This window comes from Leptodactylus fuscus, chromosome 1, assembly GCF_031893055.1.
Source record: "Leptodactylus fuscus isolate aLepFus1 chromosome 1, aLepFus1.hap2, whole genome shotgun sequence".
Taxonomy (NCBI): domain Eukaryota; kingdom Metazoa; phylum Chordata; class Amphibia; order Anura; family Leptodactylidae; genus Leptodactylus; species Leptodactylus fuscus.
The window spans coordinates 303,768,974-303,788,833 of NC_134265.1; the positions used below are offsets into that span (position 1 = coordinate 303,768,974).

The following is a 19,860-nucleotide window of genomic DNA, read 5'->3' on the forward strand; positions in this document are numbered from 1 at the left end:
TCAACTGGAAACAAAGTATTGGGCATGCTGAAAATCATCATGTACAGCCGTTCTTTATTCTGACATCTGTTGTTGGCTAAGGCTGGTCTTACATGACCGTAATGTAAGTCCGCAAATGGTCCGCAATTGAGGGTTTTCAATTGCAGACACATTATATTCAATGCGGCCTCTTACACCACCAGATATTTTATCCATGGTGTGGCCGCAATTTATAGAGCATGTCCGTAATGCCCGTGAATTGCAGCACTGCACGGACTCGCCCATAGAACTCTAACCGTAACCGTAAAACATACCACAATAAATTGTTATTCTGCAACTATTGCTTAGGACTTAAAATATACTTCTGCATAAAGAGGAGCATCCCAAAAATTTTTAACAAATTTAAATATGCAAAGATAGGAAGGAAGACTATTAAAGATATTGGTAAGATGTCAACTTCTCACAGTCTACAGCCAACTGTACTGAATCATCTGACCCCCATGTAGCCCTATATTATGACTTGTAGGATTCCGTCGTAGGTCCGCTAGCTCAAATAGTCTTGGGGAAATCTCACAGCCTTAAAATTCTTCCATATTCATCAACCTTGTGGTCAAACATAATAAACAAAAAGAAAGACAATCCTGACATCCTGTGAACCACACACATGGTTATTTACACTACACTCCAGTTCCCTGTCCGTCAATGTTTAAGAACAAGTAAGAACTATGTCAGGAATGGCTAAGACAAGATGATTCCAGTGAGGTGAAATATGTACATGAATTACATCCAACAATGTGCCAGATTATCTATTACATACAAAATTCTAGTGAGATTAGAAAATATATGCCATATGGCCAATGAGGCATGTATTGTATCGTCATGGATTGTGTCAAGGTTATTAACTTTCAATAACTTCTGAATTTCTTGTGTTTCTAAATATCAGCCCATTGAAAGAGGTGTAAACACGATAGATCAAGAAGTCCATCAAGTCCAATCTAAACACCCACCAAACTGATCCAGACTATGCGATGATGGAAATTAGATTTATAGCAGCGGGATCTGCCAAAAGTCTTATATCTAAAGGCAAATTTCCATGGACTGATGAGTGGGGCAAAATTTGGAACAGGTATTCATAAGAACATTCACCACTACTCTTTACTTGCCTGTTGGCGGCCATTACATAACTGCTACTGGGAAAGGACACATCATTCATCCTTATACAGATTGCATTTGTCTGGAGCACTTTGCCCAGGGCCATGTGCTAGGACAAACAATGATTTTAAGGTGACACACAAGATGTAATGACCCAAAACATGTGTTTGCTCATTTGTCTGCCCTCTTTACATGGGCCAATTATTGTCTCCAACATTTGGCCCGATCATCAGCCATGTAAGTCAGACCTCGGCATCAGACAGACTTTTCTTTTCCTATTTTGCTACAGAAATAAATGCCAATTTACAATGAAACCTGGGGAGATAGTTGACAGACCCAACATAAAATGGAGGACAACAGTGAAGATGATAAATGGCCCCACAAGGCAACGTAAAAAATTTTTTTACAGACAGACCAACAAACCCCATAGACACACTGGCAAATTTACATCCTATAAGATGATTAGATTAAATACTACAGCAATATAGATTGCCTTAACACCTAAGTTAGTCAAGACCTCCCCCCAAAATTTTTGGCTCATGTATAACAATGAAGGATCATATTATCTAATAGATGACACAGTCATCATCTGTACAATAAACCAAATATTATCAGCTTAACACCAATCATACTCAAAACTACTGCCCAAAATCGAGAAATACCAGTGAGAAGTATAATTTTTCAGTGCACACTAATAAATGTGATTTTAGGTTGATGGTGCGCCATAGACTGCCATTTGGAGGTCTATAGACAGCAGTTGGATGCCTAGATATTTAGAGCTGTTTATATCAAGCACACACACAAAGTGTGCTGATCCTGATGAAACAAGGCATGGGTTAAGTTTATATCGAATACATAGAGGAAATATTGATCATGGAAGTTATTTACATCCCTTAAATATTTTTGATACAATGCTTTATATATCCCCGTGCCTTCCCAATATGGTCTTTCATGCATACAAAGGAAGAGGAAACATCTGAAGGTAGTATTATGTTTAGAAGGCTTTTTTGTCATATACATTGCACGTCAGGGTGGGTCTGGCATTGTCTGGAGCCTCTAGGAGTCCAAAGGCATTGCCTCATTTCCTCCTTCCTGTCACTAGGGAGGACAGAAGTACAAGACCCCTTGTTTACCATTGCTGATCATCCTGTTCAAAGCAGCATCCTAGTTTCCAAGCCAAAATAGACACCACCCAGAAACCGCATGCCGCCAGTCACAATAGTAGATGGATATTTAATATCAGGAATTTGCTCAAAGCAACGTCACATTTCGAGACAGGACAGCTATTTCAGTTCAGACAATTCACACTGAATGAAAACTTAGAGCTTTAGAACTGTCCCTATGGGATCGTACGCAACCTGTGTGACGCCATATCATGCCTTGGGCCTCAAGCAAATAGCTTTACTACACAACTTTGCTATATAGCTTAGTAATTTGCAGGCAATAGTTCGCGGTGCCTATATTGTCCATTTAAAAAAAAAAAAATCAAACATATGTTCTTAATTTTGGATGTATATTGAACAAGTGATAAAAAATTGAGCATGTTCCACAGTACTATACATTATACAATGTACTGCTTCAAAAACAAAAAAATTGGCCCATAATATGAAATCTTTAGGCTGCCATACAGGGTCTTTGAGTTGTGTGTCCACAAGTCCAGAAGATAAGGATTGGGCACATGGATTTAAGTATATTTTATTCTCATGGAGGTAAATCACGACCAAAAGTGCCCAACTGAGACTTACTTTCCTGTTTCTACCTAGAACTCATGCACACTCATGTATGGCACACAATCAAGTGTAAAAATAATAATCCTCAGAAAACATCTTTACACATCCGTCCCACTACATGGCACTCTGCAGACAATCATAATTATTATAGAAATATACTCTAAACTTTGCTTTACAACAGCGCCCCTAGTGGACAACTTTTGCCAACAACAAGCAAATATATCAGTAAGGCCGTAGCTGGTAACATTCAGCAGGTTGTCATGTAGAGTATTTGGTCGTACATAAACCTCAATGCAAATACCAAACATCATAAACTCTTCTGAAGCTGGTGATAAAAGTGGATTTTTTTTAGCAAGTGTCAAATATCCGAATAAAGGAATGTTACTGAGATGTGAACACATCTGCTAAACCTTTTCCACACATTCTTTTCATGCTGAATCTGTCAGGGAAATCTATGCAGAAGATGGTCAGGTGATATGAAAGGGACTGCCACCATCTGCTATGATGGGAAAGACAGCATGGCAGAACTAAGTTGGTAGGTTATAGACATCACCTAACACCCATTAGCCACGCTGTAGACCAGCAATAGCCTGTGGGCCAGATGAATGCTGAATTATATCACCCTTCCCGGGCTGCTGACAGATTTATACTCGGAGGTTGTTCTACAATCTGTTACGGTATTATTTTTCAGATGAAGCACACAGAAATGATCTGACATGCTGCACTTCACTCTCTGCTGTGAATAGGAGGCTTAGCGAGTAAAATGACCACAAGACACAAGCAAAAACCACCCCAAAAAGGATCAAACTGTGGACAGATTAGAAAATGAGCTGCCACCCTCCAAACAATCTCAGTTTGTTTTCAGAGTAAATAACTTTCTTCAGAAATAAATTAACCAAGAACGTGTTATGTGGTCTCCTACGCCCTGTCAGAGAGAACTATATGGCCTTAAGACTGCAATCCAGAGCTAGTCAGAGCTAGACAGAAAATGGTGGTCAGGTGGACTTACTAGGGTTGAGCAATCGTGATCGGAAAAGATCAGATTCCGATCAGCGATTGAGCAAATTTCACAATTGTAATCGGCTGAAAAACGATCGGAAATTGGATTTTATAATCGATCCTGAAATCTCAAGATTGGCTCAACCCTACCCTTACCCATTACATAGAAGTAGGTTGATGGGTGAACAACCATTGAATGAACAATTATATGATGAACTATTGTTTCAAAGACACAGCCAAACATTTCCAGTGACGATGGGTGAAGGACAAAATCTTTCTGGGAATTTACTTTTATGGAAAAGGTAAATTTATGAAAAAAGAGCAAGCAAAAATATTACACGCCAATTTCTTTCCAGAGGATGATGGAATATCTTTAGTTGGCCAAAACGATAGTTGTTAAATTTTAGCCAATGAACTTTATGGTTTTGGTTGTCTATTTTCATCTTTTTATTCTAATGGATGAGGCATTACACAAGGCCTAACCTTTAGGCCTAGGTTACACAATAATAAGACAAAAGAAATCACCAGTGGCCCAATCACCTTCCAGGACTTTGTTTCTATACTATAGTGAACCTTTGACCACCACAAAGCATCACTAGATAGCACAACTAAGCCACTAGATAACACAACTTGGTTAGGTCAAAAGCTGACCAAAATAGAGTTCAATTAAAACAACTGTCTGTCTAGCAAAAATTAACATACAATTATCTTATCTTTACTAAGAGTAGACTGTGGTCTTCTGGAAAAAGGGTGGCCATGTTTATCATTTGTATCTGATAGTCACTAGTCCAGACTTTGTATGCTGCAGGCTACCATGAACTCAACAGTCTTTCTGTGAATGGTTGGTCCCAGTAAAAAATTGCTCAAGTCAATTAACATGTATGGACAACTTGGATGACGAAGAGCCACTATGGTCTAAAATGCATATGGTGGTGGAGACAGAACAATACAGTTCATTCAACGGCTAGTCAACCATCAATATGTATGGTTACCTCCTTTTGGAATTGAAGTTGTGGGTGGGAAACCACCTATGTCTTATCTCAATGAAAGTCTGAGACAAGTCTATAGGTTTTGCAGATTCTTTATACATTTATATGAATATCTGTCAATAATTTATGGTTACATTAAGATAAGACAATATCAAGTAAAAGACAATTAAATATGTCACAGAGACATTGCAGATCAGAAGATGGCTAGCATCTAGGATCAGCATGAGGCATCCTGATATCAATCAACTAAATATCCACTAAAATAAATGGAACATATAGGGCTCTCAATTTCAAGACACATGGGTTCACCATTTTAACACTCTTAACATGAAACTAAATGCAGTATTACTGTAACTTCTTTAGAATACTGTCCTTCTATAAAGAGCATGACAAGGAATACATAAGTTAAACATCAGATTTACCTGCTTGCATCTCATGAAGTGTGAGCTGTACAGAAGATCCTTGTGCTTGCCCTACATATTTTAGCACCAGCAGACCCATATGTTTTGCTTGCAGGTAGGCAAACAAGCATGGCAGCTTGACAACACAAGGAAAATTTGTTTTCTATTTGCCCAGGGTATATATGGTTTTTTTACTACCAGCAGGAGGTGTCGCTTTTAGGGAGGGATCAAAAGGCAAAGCTATGACATCATGGGCACCACAAACAGGAGGGGGTCATTTACTTTCTAAGAAGCAGCAGACTAATTAGTGAGAACTTCAAAGAATTGATTTCTTAGGTCTGTGACTTTAAATAATACTAATTCACATAAACCTGTGATCCCCTAACCCTATCACATTATGCATCTGCTACAAAGCACACACTTACTCCATAGAGTATGAAAGGACATGCAGGAGTTGTTGCACTGACCACAGATGGAACTTTTCATATAACACAAGCAAACATGAGCACTTGATCTTGGAGTCATCATAATTATGACAGAAAGAAGTGCAATACATTGAATTTCTTACTGGAAAGTGTATTGAACAAGTTTTGTAATATTTACTGATCATCGATTATATCTATGTAGTTAGGACATAGATTGGGCAATCCAATGAGCCGTGAATGACAGTCTTCTTAACCTAAAGGGTATTGAATGAACTGGTCATGGATTTGGATACTGAACAGCAAATATTATGTTGTGGCATACATTGTAAAACTGGCTAAGTAATAAGAAATTGATACTATATAAACTATAGTTATTTATACAAAATGGTTGCAAATTAAAATTATATATATATATATATATATATATATATATATATATATATATATATTAATATTCAGAAGAAATGTAGCATTTCTTTTATGATGATACTGGAACATTTTGGTACCACAGATGCAACAATTATGAAAATTGCCAAAGTTACAGAAAAAAAAGCATTTTGTACAATATTTTCTGGAACATTTTCTCATTAGTTATTATACTATATTATATTATAGTTAATTATTCTAGTTTTATTTTCTCTATTTGTTTACACTCTATTGTAACATGCGATTTATTATTTGGTAAACATTATGTACATGGTTTCATCTATAAGAAACTTTTCATCAATAAAGGATTAGCAGTAATATCTTATTAAATCCATGGGCAGGGGTTTGCCCACCAGTACGTGCAGTATTCAGGGCTCCCACTGGTGCCACACAATCCCCTCACCCCCCCCCCCCCCCCCAGCAGTCTGCCCATCACTTAGATCACAGAAAATAATTAAAAAGCGGCGGAAGGTCCCTTGGCCTCCCCTATAGCAGGGTGTATAGCCTATATACCTGCAGCTCCAGCTTCCAGCAGCTTTCTTAATGAAGTGCTGCCCCTCCAGCCTCAGGGAGCCCACTCCTCACAGGGATTCCCACGCTGGGAGTTAGAAGTCTGCAGGCACATAGGATACAATGTAACAATATAGTATACAGTGTATAGTAATATAACTTACGTGTGAGGATCATTATATCCAGCTTCTCTTTACACATCTGTGGATCCAGTGCTAGCACCTACAAAGCTCCACTATAGACCTCCCCAGCTGAGGATGTCACAGTCATTGCAGATCAATAGAAACAAGGAATTATTTGCTCCAATAAGTTAAAGTATCCACAGTTTGGGAAGAAGCCACAGGTTACAAGAAGGGTGTAATCCAGAGGGTATCTCCCAGAGACAGAAAAGCCATGATAAAGTGGTAGCAGGTCTGAGTCCTCCTCACTGGCCGTGCAGGATCCCAGGCAATAACCCTTAGAGCTCCTCTCACATACTGAGCACAAGGCTCAGCTTCAGCCCTCACATCAGCTCTAGACGGCTCCTCCTACCCCTCCCCTAAAACCAATGAATGACGCCTACTATGGCTTACTATACAATGAGCGCCACCTACAGGGCACTTTACTAGTGTGCCTCACAAAATGCTCCATTCATATGCAGAGGAAAAGCCACAGGTTGTCTTCCTCTCTTGAATTAAACAGAGACGTGGCTAAATCTTAAAGTTTGTAAAGATTTGCAGACCTGGCACTTACACACAGATAGCAGATGCAAAAAAGAAAAAAAAAATATTTTACTCTTTTTGGCTGCATTGACTTCAGTTATATAGCATTGCTTTCTATGAGAATACGAAAATGAGGGCTTATGTTAAGCATGTATTTTATATACTGCTTTATACACCCTCCAAACTGTATAATGTGACTCCGCTGCACCTCTGTATACAGCAGTTCTGTCTTACTCCATTAGACATTGGGTCACAGAGGTTTTACGAAATAATGAATCTCTTGGGCCCCAGTGCAAAATCTTTAATGGAGTCCCTGCCTACCTTATACCATTTGGAAAAAGGTATATTTTATTTATCAGAGGGACCTTTGGGGCCCCCCGCAGGGTCTTGGGCCCGGTAGTTACTTCTACTGCTGCACCCCCTATAGCTACTATCCTGAATGGAGAATGACTATGGCAAACTGAAGCGGTATTGTATATAAAACTAAGTCAAGTTTCACCCACAAGATTTATCTTGCTTTGAATCATAAACAAATACAGATACAACTAACAATATAATGGGCATTGTATGCCAATTATCCCTTAGAATGGACCATATCAGACTGACTCCCAAAACCCTTGCAATCTGTTCTATCCAGTGTTGTATCCTCCCTTTTACAGTTTCATACATTTTGTACTAGTATAGCATCCAAGTTAATGAAACCCCCCACCCCATACTCTCCCCCTCGACTCCAACTTCCCCCACCCCCACTTTACTAGCTTTGGCAATGCCAAATATCCATTCGGACGTGCCAATAAAGCTTATTTGATTTGACTGCTGTACAATTACAAAGGTGAAGCTCTCCAGCCCCATGAAGATAAGATAAAATAAGATAATCCTTTAATAGTCCCACAGTGGGGAAATTTCAGTACGTTACAGCATCATAGTAATACAGATACAGGATAATACACAGTAATATATTACAGAAGTAGACACACATATAAGATAAGATAAGATAAGATAATCCTTTAATAGTCCTACATTGGGGAAATTTCATATGCTGAGAAGAGAAGATATACTAGGAGTCCATAGCAGTTAAGGAAGAGAAGAAAGAAGGAAGAATTCAGGATCATTTAGTCCTCTGTGCGGAGTAATCTTCGCTTGGTCTGATGTAGATTATACAGCCTGATTGCGGTTGGAAGGAAGGACTTGCGATAGCGCTCCTTCTCACACTTTGGGTGAAGCAGACGGTCACTTACAGTGCTGCTAAGTGCTATCAAGGTATCATACATGGGGTTGGAATTGTTCTCCCACATGGAGCTCACCACAGACAGTATCCTTCTGTCACCCACCACCTGTACTGGGTCCAGGGGGCTCCCCAGGACAGAGCTGGCCCTTCTGATCAACCTGTCAAGTCTATTTCTGTCCCTGGTTGATATACTGCTCCCTCAGCAGGCTACACCGAAAAAGATGGCTGAAGCAACCACAGAGTTGAAAAAGGCCCTAAGAAGTGGCCCCTGGACTCCGAGGGCCCTCAGCCTCCTGAGCAGGTAGAGCCTGCTGTGGCCCTTTCTGTGCAGCACCTCCAGTTGATCAGCCCAGTCCAGTTTATTGTTGAGGAGCACGCCCAGATACTTATAGGTCCTGACTATCGCAATGCATGACCCTTGGATCTCCACTGGATCAGATCAATAAGCTTAATAAGTTCAAGGGATAGAATATTAATAGGTAGGTCATCAATATTGTTAGACATGGGAAATCCCTTTAATAACTAATATAAACCCATAATCACAATGTATTGTGTAATGTAACCTTTACTACATAAGGTAAAGTATTCCAGCACACAATGATTTGCTTTTAAAACATTTGCCATTACCAATTACATCAAGTCTGTCACTAAAGTGGAGACATTCCCCAGTAAATCCAGAAAGCCCCTTTTTGTCCCTTTAATTGCTGTTCTCCGCACATGACCAGACCATAACACTTACATGTACTAAAATCCTATGGAAGATTTATTATTGGATGAAGGGCATGTGATACTGACTCAATAGCCACTGGCCATGCCTTTTGTTACAGTCTATTAAGAACAGAGGCTACATACACTGGTCATATGCCTATGTGACCAAATAATTTAGGAAGGGTGAAGAGGTCGTAGACATACTGCCAAAGTAGAATCTCATCAGATAGAAGTGTGATATGTAAAGCTTCATCAGGATAAATCTTGTATTCACTAGTTGTAACATATGGTATTGTATTACATAAGATGACTTTGTAAAGTGGAATTCTGATTGTGAATACATTAAGATATACAATCTATACATTCCTATGTGATGTCCACCACAAGCGTTGATGCAGATCTTGTATTGTTGCAATCCTGGACTACTTCTATGCGGATCCAAGCCCTTTAAAGGGGTAATTCTAGAAGAATAAGAAGGCTTTTCAAATGCGCCTTTTAAACTCCCCCTCTTGCTCCCTATTGTGCCCATTGCTACTGTATACAGATCTATGCATCCCCCTCCCTCACTGCTATGCAATGTATGAGACTTATATACATTGCAAAGAGAATGCGTCCCCACTCCAGGTGTGATATTTGTATCACAACAAGGCCACAGAGGCAGCCTCCTTTCTATATGTATGGGCCATTTTTATGATGGTTCCACACACATAATACAGTGGCCCATTCACATTGCAAATAAGTTGGCTGAACATGCACATTTTGATTAGCTGACTGTCTAATGTATATGGAGTCCTACCAACTCTTCCCTGACACCTTGTGATTCATTTGTTCACAGGGGTTGGTCAGTGTTTTTTTTTCCCTAGTTCTACTTCGCTTGTACACAAATAGGCCAAATAGGGTACTTGCCAACTTGCCAAGCCAAGGCTGCATGTGTATACATAACGTAGGAGAGATAGCTGAATGAGCCTTTGGTCCACAGCTTTCTCATGTGTATCGCTGGCTTAAAAGGCGTATATGGGCCCAAAGAATGTTTTTTTATACTGATGACCTATTCACAAGACAAGACACCAATATCTGATCAGTAGTGTCTGACACCCAAACCCTCAACATCAGCTGTGGATGGGGCCAAAAACAGCTGTGCTCCCATTCAAGTAACAGAGGCGGCAGCATTGTTCACATTTATTATTTGAACTGTAGCAGACCTGCTTCTGGTCACTTCCATAGTAGTAGTTTCCAGCAACCGGAGGCAGCCAGAAGAGCTGATCATTGTGGGAGCTGGGTGTTGGACCCTCCCCGATCAGAAACTGATGGACTATCCTGTGGCTAGGCCACAGTATAAAAATTGCAGTTGTGTCCAAGAAAACTGAGTGCCATTTCAATGCAGTGACACTGAAGTCACTGAACACTTTAGAAAGGAATGGAATTTTACTTAACATAATCAACTGAAATTCTACATGAATAAGAGGGGTATGTAAAGAAAATGATTCATCCTGGAGATCCCCTTTAAGCCCTCGTTCATATATCTATGTTACAGATATGTAGCTTCTATAGGTATTTTATACTTTTGTACCTCCATGTACTTCATATTACCACCATCGGTTCAATTACTGACAAGATGGGAGTAAACAAGAGATGGGCAAAACTCTGAAGATTTCATTTCAGGTTAGTTTTGGGCCAAACAAGTTCAATAGTTGGAAGTGAAATTATTATACTCTGGGGTCTCTTCATATCCAGAGTTTAATAGACAGAGTCCAAGGGGAGGTGTAAAACAATAAACAGTTATACTGACCTTCCCTCACCTTTTCTGGGCCTCTTCATGGCATTCAGCTATCTCTCCCTCTGGGTCTTCTTTTGGCCTCTTTCAGCCCCCCAGATGATGTCATGCACCAGGGTCACAATTGCCACATGTGATGGGCCTCATCGATCACCTGGGGCGTGCCAAGCATCTTGAATTTCAGTTTGTTGGTCATAAACCTCCAAAGCTTTTGTGTTGGTGTTGGACCTGGTTTGATCCACTGACTGTATACTGACGTCTCATCAATAGTGCTCTGTAGCTTCAGTAACTTTTTTCCTAGGCTCTCTAGCATATATACTGGGTACATGTGTCCTGTACACTTAGTTCAGAAATACAATACTATCTAGACTTTTCTGTATATGGCTAAAGATTTACATTTGGAGGACGTGTCAGCCACCAGGGCCGCCATCAGGAATTTTGGGGCCCCATACAGCCTAAGTGTCTGCCCCCCCCGCCCCACCCACTGTTATGTTGACTCCGCCCACTCATTAATTTTTCATGTGCCCGCACACTGTATAATCCTCCTACAGTCACCCGTAAATTATATGTCCCCCCTCTATGTCTCCCCCAGCTTCATATACACCCTTCATCTGCCCCCAGTTTCATGTCTCCCCTCCATCTCTGCCCCCAGTTTCATGTCCCCTCCATCTCTGTCCCCAGATTCATGTCCCCCATTTCTGCCCACAGTTTCATGTCCCCCATCTCTATCCCCAGATTCATGTCCCCATCTCTGCCCCCAGATTCATGTCCCCACATCTCTGCCCCCAGATTCATGTCCCTCCATCTCTGCCCCCAGTTTCATGTCCCCTCCATCTCTGTCCCCAGATTCATGTCCCCCATTTCTGCCCACAGTTTCATGTCCCCCATCTCTATCCCCAGATTCATGTCCCCATCTCTGCCCCCAGATTCATGTCCCCCATCTCTGCCCCCAGATTCATGTCCCCACATCTCTGCCCCCAGATTCATGTCCCTCCATCTCTGCCCCCAGTTTCATGTCCCCCCATCTCTGCCCCCAGATTCATGTCCCCCCAACTCTGCGCCCAGATTCATGTCCCCCCAACTCTGCCCCCAGATTCATCTCCCCCCAACTCTGCCCCCAGATTCATGTCCCCCCATCTCTGCCCCCAGATTCATGTCCCCCCATCTCTGCCCCCAGATTCATGTCCCCTCCATCTCTGCCCCCAGATTCATGTCCCCTCCATCTCTGCCCCCAGATTCATGTCCCCTCCATTTCTGCCCACAGATTCATGTCCCCACATCTCTGCCCCCAGATTCATGTCCCTCCATCTCTGCCCCCAGATTCATGTCCTCTCCATCTCTGCCCCCAGATTCATGTCCCCTCCATCTCTGCCCCCAGATTAATGTCCCTCCATCTCTGCCCCCAGTGTCATGCCGTCCTCTCCATCTCTGCCCCCATATTCATGTCCCTCCATCTCTGCCCCCAGTGTCATGCCGCCCTCTCCTTCATCTGCCCCCAGTTTCACATTCCACATTCCACTTACCTTCTCCTTCATTCCCCCGCTGCTCTCTGCACGCCTCTCTCTCTTACTGGCGCACAGTTGTAGACGCGATGTGACGTCATCACATCGTGTCTACACTGCCAGTAGGCGGCGTTCGCGCGCGAAGGAAGGAGCTGACCTGTGTCAGCTCCTTTCTTCAGCCGCGTATGTGATCAACTCAGATCTGCATCCTCTGGACGCAGATCTGAGTTGAAATAGAACATACAATGACTGCTGCGGGTGCCAGGGGCTCGGCACATGGTGGTGGGCCAAAACCGGGCCCCCCCAATTTTTTAATTTGGCCGGGCCCCTGACGCCAGTAGCAGTAGTACTGGCCTATCGGCGGCCCTGTCAGCCACAATGGCAGGTCAGAACATGTTTTCACTGATATAAAAATACAGAAGATTTTTTAATCTATCTATCTATCTATCTATCTATCTATCTATCTATCTATCTATCTATCTTATCTATCATCTATCTATCTAATCTGTCTGTCAAATCTATCTATCTATCTATCTATCTATCTATCTATCTATCTAATCTGTCTGTCAAATCTATCTATCTATCTATCTATCTATCTATCTATCTGTCTGTCTGTCTGTCTGTCTGTCTGTCCGTCCGTCCGTCCGTCCGTCCGTCCGTCCGTCCGTCCGTCCGTCCGTCCGTCCGTCCGTCTGTCTATCTATCTATCTATCTATCTATCTATCTATCTATCTATCCATCTAATCTATCTATCTATCTATCTATCTATCTATCTATCTATCTATCTATCTATCCATCCATCCATCCATCCATCCATCCATCCATCCATCCATCCATCCATCCATCCATCCATCCATCCATCCATCTATCTATCTATCTATCCATCCATCCATCCATCCATCCATCCATCCATCCATCCATCCATCCATCCATCCATCCATCCATCTATCTATCTATCTATCTATCTATCTATCTATCTATCTATCTATCTATCTATCTATCTATCCATCTAATCTATCTATCTGTCTATCTGTCTGTCTGTCTGTCTGTCTGTCTGTCTGTCTGTCTGTCTATCTATCTATCTATCTATCTATCTATCTATCTCTTTATCTCTTGCTTTGTAGACTGATATTTTTTTTTTAGAATATAGTATACCTCCAATATCCCCCTCCGCAGCTAATTTGAGAAGTATGTTGCAGTGGAGTCACAATATGACCTCCAAGGTCAGACTTTTCAAGGCTAAGCCAGAACTGATCTTGGGCAATCACAATATTTTGCATTGCTGAGCTAAATTTCTAGCTAAAAATAGATGGATGCTTGGACAATGAAATTCAGAAGAGAAATGAATACTGAAAATAAAAAAATTTCAAGATTAAATATTATATTGGCGACAAGGTAAAGACGGTGAAACAGTTGCTTATTGAATCTATAATCCATTTTTCTTACTTAATTAGCAACATCATACTCTGCAGTGCTTTAACCTTGTCTAGAATTAAGTTACATGGAAGTGGAAGAAGAACAAATAGCAGTCACTATTATCGGACATTTATACAACAATCTTATATTGGTTTGTTTAGTACACACATAAATGTATATACAGAGCTTTCATTTTTCCCCCCCGTTAGTTTGGACAGCATGATGGCTCAGTGGTTAGTGGTTATCTTACAGTGTTGGAGTCCCGGGTTTAAATCCAGCCAAGACCAATATCTGCATAGATTTAGGTGGATGATATACTGTATATGTGATTGTTTGGGCCCTGTGGATGGGACTCGACAAAATGAAAATGGAATTTCAGTGTTTGTAAGATGGCACAGTTGCACATGCAAGCTTCGGCTCCATTCAGATTTTGTTTATGTGTAAGTGTCATGTTGTTATTGTGAGACAATCTCTCTAATGGTTCACAGTGACTAGGGAGACACAAAGGAATAACATGAAGCTCCTGGGCTCCAATGCAAAATCTATATTAGCCCCCCATTACAATGTATGTTATATAGTACTGGTATCCTCACATTGGAAACAGACACCATATGGGCCCCTTAAGGCTCCTGGGCCTGGGTGTGATTGCAACCTCTGCACCCCTTCAAGTTATGCCTCTGGCGAGACATAAGGATGTTGCTCTGTGATAAGAGACTGGAAAGAAAGGGGCTCTTTTTGAGGTACATATAGAGAATGAGGAACAAAGTGACAGATTTTTGTGATTTTTAACCATCAAAATAACATAGATGTAAAATGCTATCCATCCAATTCGATGTTTCAGCCTGGAACTGACAAATATAGACTATGGCCTTTTGTAGAGTAGAGAAAAAAATAATAATTCTAGTTTATCAATTACTTCCAAAAAGAATGACCGCACAACAATGAGCATATTATCAAAGGTTCACCGTGCACTTTTTAGTTTGCGTTTTTCATAACAACTGTGTAGCCATCATAAAAGATGTCCCAAGAGCTCTTTTGTGTACATCAATGTCTTTGAGAAGACATCTTGCCATCTTGACCTCTGGTAATTGAACTATGAATATGTTTTTATTGTATCATCCCAAATGTCTATGTCATTGGAATTTCAGTGTTTGTAAGATATCATCCCAGTGCCGTCATATAGTTTTAAACTACTGAGTAGGGATATTGTAGTTTTTATTATTTTAGTGTACAGTAAAGGCTTACTCCAAGAAGTTGCTTCCTCCTCACATATCTTGGAGATGATTGTTGGAATGTTGAATCAAGCAATGAACTATGAAACTTATCATCGTAAGCTTAGAGTAAGTTTGTGAAATATGTCCCTAAGGCCCTGAGGAAGTGACTGTCAGTAGTAATGCAAGCAATGATGCACTTGTAACCTACGTTTCATGAGAAATTTACACTGGTCATGTTATTTCAACTCAGGAGAGCCTAAAATATACTTATATTCTATCCTAATAGCAAACTTGACATTGCTAAAGTGCCAATACACAGCAGCAATAAAGGTAGAGCCCCACTTTATGGAATTATACACTGTCTACCAATAAGTATTTGGACACCAAATTCAAATGAAGATATCTGCAGTCGTGATGTACGTCACACCTTCTGCTGTAAAATAAGAAACTGCATTGGCATTAGTCGTATGTAAGATGCCCCAAAGTGCAGAGTTGTCCGATTTCAAGAAAGGGGTAATTGTGGGGTACCACGAAATGGTCGATCCTTAAGGGACATAGCAAGTGAACTGAATCACCCAAAATCGACAGTGGCCTATGTGATTATGAAGTGGAAGGTGAACGGCGATTGTCGGAATGTGCCCCGAGTTGACAGACCCCCGAAACTGGGAGATAGAGAATGACAAGTGCTAGCCAGAGAAACCGCACCCAACCAATGGCTCACATACACCAGGAGTTTCACCAGGCATCCGGGAGTGTTGTGTCCATCAATACCATCTGTAAGGAAGCATCTGCTGGGTTCTACCAACTATTGTATATGAATAATTGTTGTTTTTCTATTCTACCACAGGTGTCCAAATACTTATCGGTAAACAGTTTCATGTCAAAAACAACAATACCTTATTGCTTTAGTAAATATTAGCTTTCCCCAGCTATCATATACAGATGGATATAATCCAGTGAAATTTACTGTTTGGCTTGTTCTTAGCTAAAAATGTGAATAGTGTACCAGTTACTCTCTAGATTTAGTTGCAATGAATTTGTATGTTAGACCCTGAGAAAAAAGTCTAACCAGCCTTGACTAAATGAAAAAATACCATTTAATTTGGAAAAAAAAAACAAGAATGTAATTAAATTAGGCAGACAGATTAAGGCCTAATGTGGATGAGCTGAGCTGTCTCCTCTAAGACCTTGTACAAACATCATAGAGTTAGCAGGAAAGGTCAGGAAAAGGATCAAAAGGTTCAACCCAGAGATTATCATTTCTGTAAATACTGAGTATTTTTCTGGCCATTCCTAGGATTTTCTGTATACCATTTTAATGGTTAATGTAACATTCACTGGATATCGGCTGTGGCTTTTCTTGAGGCTTCATACTACACATTGATATCTAACTAGAGTTTCAACCTTCAGCTTTTTCGTAGAGTAACAAATGTATGTCCTTTTCATCTGATCGTTTTGATGCTTCAAAAGGTTATATTACAAACCATATTTGTCTAATGTCTTACTGTCAGGAGTATCACCATAGGGATCGCCATGAATAAGGGGAGGCCTGTGTCCCCTACATAAATGGGGAGACCACCAGTCTGCTCACTATGATCATGCGATTGTCCATGCATAAACATTATATAGTGGCACCCCAACATGTATGTGGCTATAGATATGAAAGGGAGCAATATATATATATATATATATATATATATATATATATATATATATACACATACATATATTCCTCCTCGATTATGGCCTATGGGAGACATCAGAGCAGCTAGTCTCCAACCACTTGCTCAAGGAGAATGGATGTAAATTAGATTGATGTTCATTGTATTCCTGTTAAGAATGGATCAGGTGATTGGGTCAAAAAAAGAAAGACCAATAAAATTCGTCTTGCATCATGGATGCAAAAAAATAGCCATTAGATCCATCAAAAAACAATAAAATTCATCTGTCTTTTTTCACTGACAGTTAAAAACTGATGCAAAATGGATGACACTCCTCCATCAAAAATGCAAAAATTGAAGGGAACGGATGCAAACAATGGCCTGAGACCCCATTTTGCGGAAACGCAGTTTTTTTGTTACAGATTTTGCGGCGTTTGTTTGAGCCAAAACCAGGAATGGATTGTAAAGAAAATAGAAGTAGTTCCTATTAGAGATGAGCGAACACTGTTCGGATCAGCCGATCCGAACAGCACGCTCCCATAGAAATGAATGGAAGCACCTGGCACGCAGACTTTTCCGGCGGCCGGCCGCTTAACCCCCCGCAGGCCGGCTGCTTCCATTCATTTCTATGGGAGCGTGCTGTTCAGATCGGCTGATCCGAACAGTGTTTGCTCATCTCTAGTTCCTATATATTTCTCATTCCTTTTATAGTCATTCTTGGCTTTGGCTCAAGAAAAATCTGCAACAAAAAAAGCTGCGTTTCCGCAACGTGGGGCCTCAGCCTTAGATTAGTCAAAAATGACACTGTTGAGTGAATAAGACCTTAGAGATAAAGGTGGCAATGGGAAGAAACTATTAAAATTGCTGAATGTAAGATAGATGCATACACATATGCATAGGTAGGCTTTGACAAACCAAAGGTGACAATAGGACTCAGCAACAAATTTATACAGCATCTGAAAAAAGATGTCTGAGCACCAGTATTGGGTTACATGAGCAAACAGCTAACAGATCAATGTATAATACTATTGAGCATTGGTAAACTCCAAGTGTTTGGAGCAAACATCAGCACATTAATACAGTGAGCAGGTGGCGGTGCTGTACCGGGATAATGTATAGCTCTTTAGATAACAGCTACAAACTCCATTGTGTGAGAAAAAATGGCGAAAGATCAAGGTAAGTTTAAAGAGTGCTTAAGACTCATCAGTCCTAATCCTGTGGGTTGGGAAGAAAATACCTTATAGAGAGAAGCATAAAGCCATTCCAATAAGGAGCAGATGATTAACACATGTGTAGTAAATGATCCCGCATCGGGGGACAGGTGGACCCCACATACCGGGGAGTATTAAATATATCATGTTTTAGCTGTTCACATATTGTCATTTTAGATTTCATCATCCCTGGTGAAAGTTCAGGAGGCCTGCCTTCTCCCCCCTTCTTATTTCGATATTGCTCCTGTCAGCTATTCTGGACTACAAGGCTAAAACAACACAATAATCTCCAGTCTCATTAATCATTAATCCCTCCGCTACATTTATTTCTACAATTTCACTCTATGTTGGTGGGATAATAATGACAATTTTCATGCTAACGCTATTGTAACTGATGGGTTGGAACATTTCATAGTATTCTATGTACATAGAGTATTTTGTGTAACTTTAGTATAGTACTAAAAAAGTATTCTAAAGGGTTTGTCAGACATTTGACAAACACAATTCAGGTCCTGGGAGCAGATTTGGGGGACTACAGTTGCATAGTCTTTGTTTAAGACTGTAAAGTTACCCCACATTTACACGATCAAATTTCACCCGTGAAACTCTGTCCATGTGTTGGCCGAACTTACTGGTTTGAACAGTATGATGGGAGATGGACTGTCACGGTTTTGGAAATCGCAGCATGTCAGTTATACCTATGGAAATATGGTTTCCCTATAGGTATAATGGGAACAGAAAGTTCCAGAAAGAGGACATTCTGTAAAAAGTGCTGCAGGAAAAAATGCAATGCGGTGCTGCCACGGTTTTTCCCACTGCATTTTTTCGCTGCGGCCCGCCACATGGAGCTTTTGCCCAATAGTGATTATAATAATACAGGATAGTATATCGCTGGGAGGCAGGGACTCTTAGTATCATAGATAACTGTATTGTTAAGAGTCCGTCTACAGGCATACTGTTCAGGCCGGTAAATCTGGCCAACACACGGACCTAGTTTCATGGGTGTGGCTGCGGGGATTAGACTAGACAGTCTTAAACCGTGCCAGATTTATCAAAGTGTGCAATGAGGTTTGATAAATCTGATGTATTTTTTGTTAGACTTCCTAGAATAACTCTATAACACTTATTAGTTGGTTTAGCTTACATGAAAATGTGCTACTTGTTTATCCTAAATATATTCTTCGTGTCTCTATCATAAACATGCACTCTTTGTTCAACCAAATGATCATGTCTATTTCACTGAGTAAAGGCAATGATAGACCCCTGTTGCAATGGTTTATCTCAGTTAAAATCCAATTAGATTTTTTTTTACACTGACATCAGCCATTGGAAAAAGGATTTTTGGCTCATCCCGCCTATGTACGTCAGTGGGTTTAGTTGACTTTCATGTTATGTATAGGAGCTATATGCACCAAAGTATAACCCGCATACTTTACCAAGAATTCTCAGTCCTTGCATGTTGTTCCACAGATATACAGTACTCAGATCTGCTGCAAAACGTGATCAGTGTTCATTCAGCACCAAGGATATGCAGAGGGAACGACTAATCAAAGTGTTTCCGTAGCATATGCTTTGATTGTCCGTCAGCAGCAGAGCCCATATTAGACAGGGTGATATGCTGATGCCGGCAGTGGATTAATGCCTTTATGGTTATGTAATGGTTTATCCTTGGATTAGTCATCATTACAAGACAGATTGTAATGTATTGCCCACATTCTACGCTGCTCTGAACTAGTTGTTAGAAAGTATTTGGACGTGTCATACCCTGGAGGTCTTACATCGTATGTTCCTCAAGTCATCAAACTGCTGTTGGAGATGGCATACGGGGAATGGC

At 40.6% G+C, this 19,860-nt stretch overlaps 1 protein-coding gene across 3 annotated transcripts in view; it reads right to left on the reverse strand.

Annotated features, from left to right (window-relative positions):
- DLC1 (DLC1 Rho GTPase activating protein) overlaps positions 1–19,860 on the reverse strand; it is a 342,693-nt gene that overhangs the window by 35,173 nt on the left and 287,660 nt on the right. The window contains exon 1 of one of the 3 annotated variants that reach the window (XM_075258710.1): positions 6,776–7,139. The exons of the other annotated variants lie outside the window; for them this stretch is intronic. Coding sequence (XP_075114811.1) covers positions 6,776–6,812 — 37 coding nt within the window. The 5' untranslated portion in view covers positions 6,813–7,139. Of the gene's footprint in view, positions 1–6,775; positions 7,140–19,860 lie in introns of those variants that run through there. 3 annotated transcript variants of the gene reach the window in all.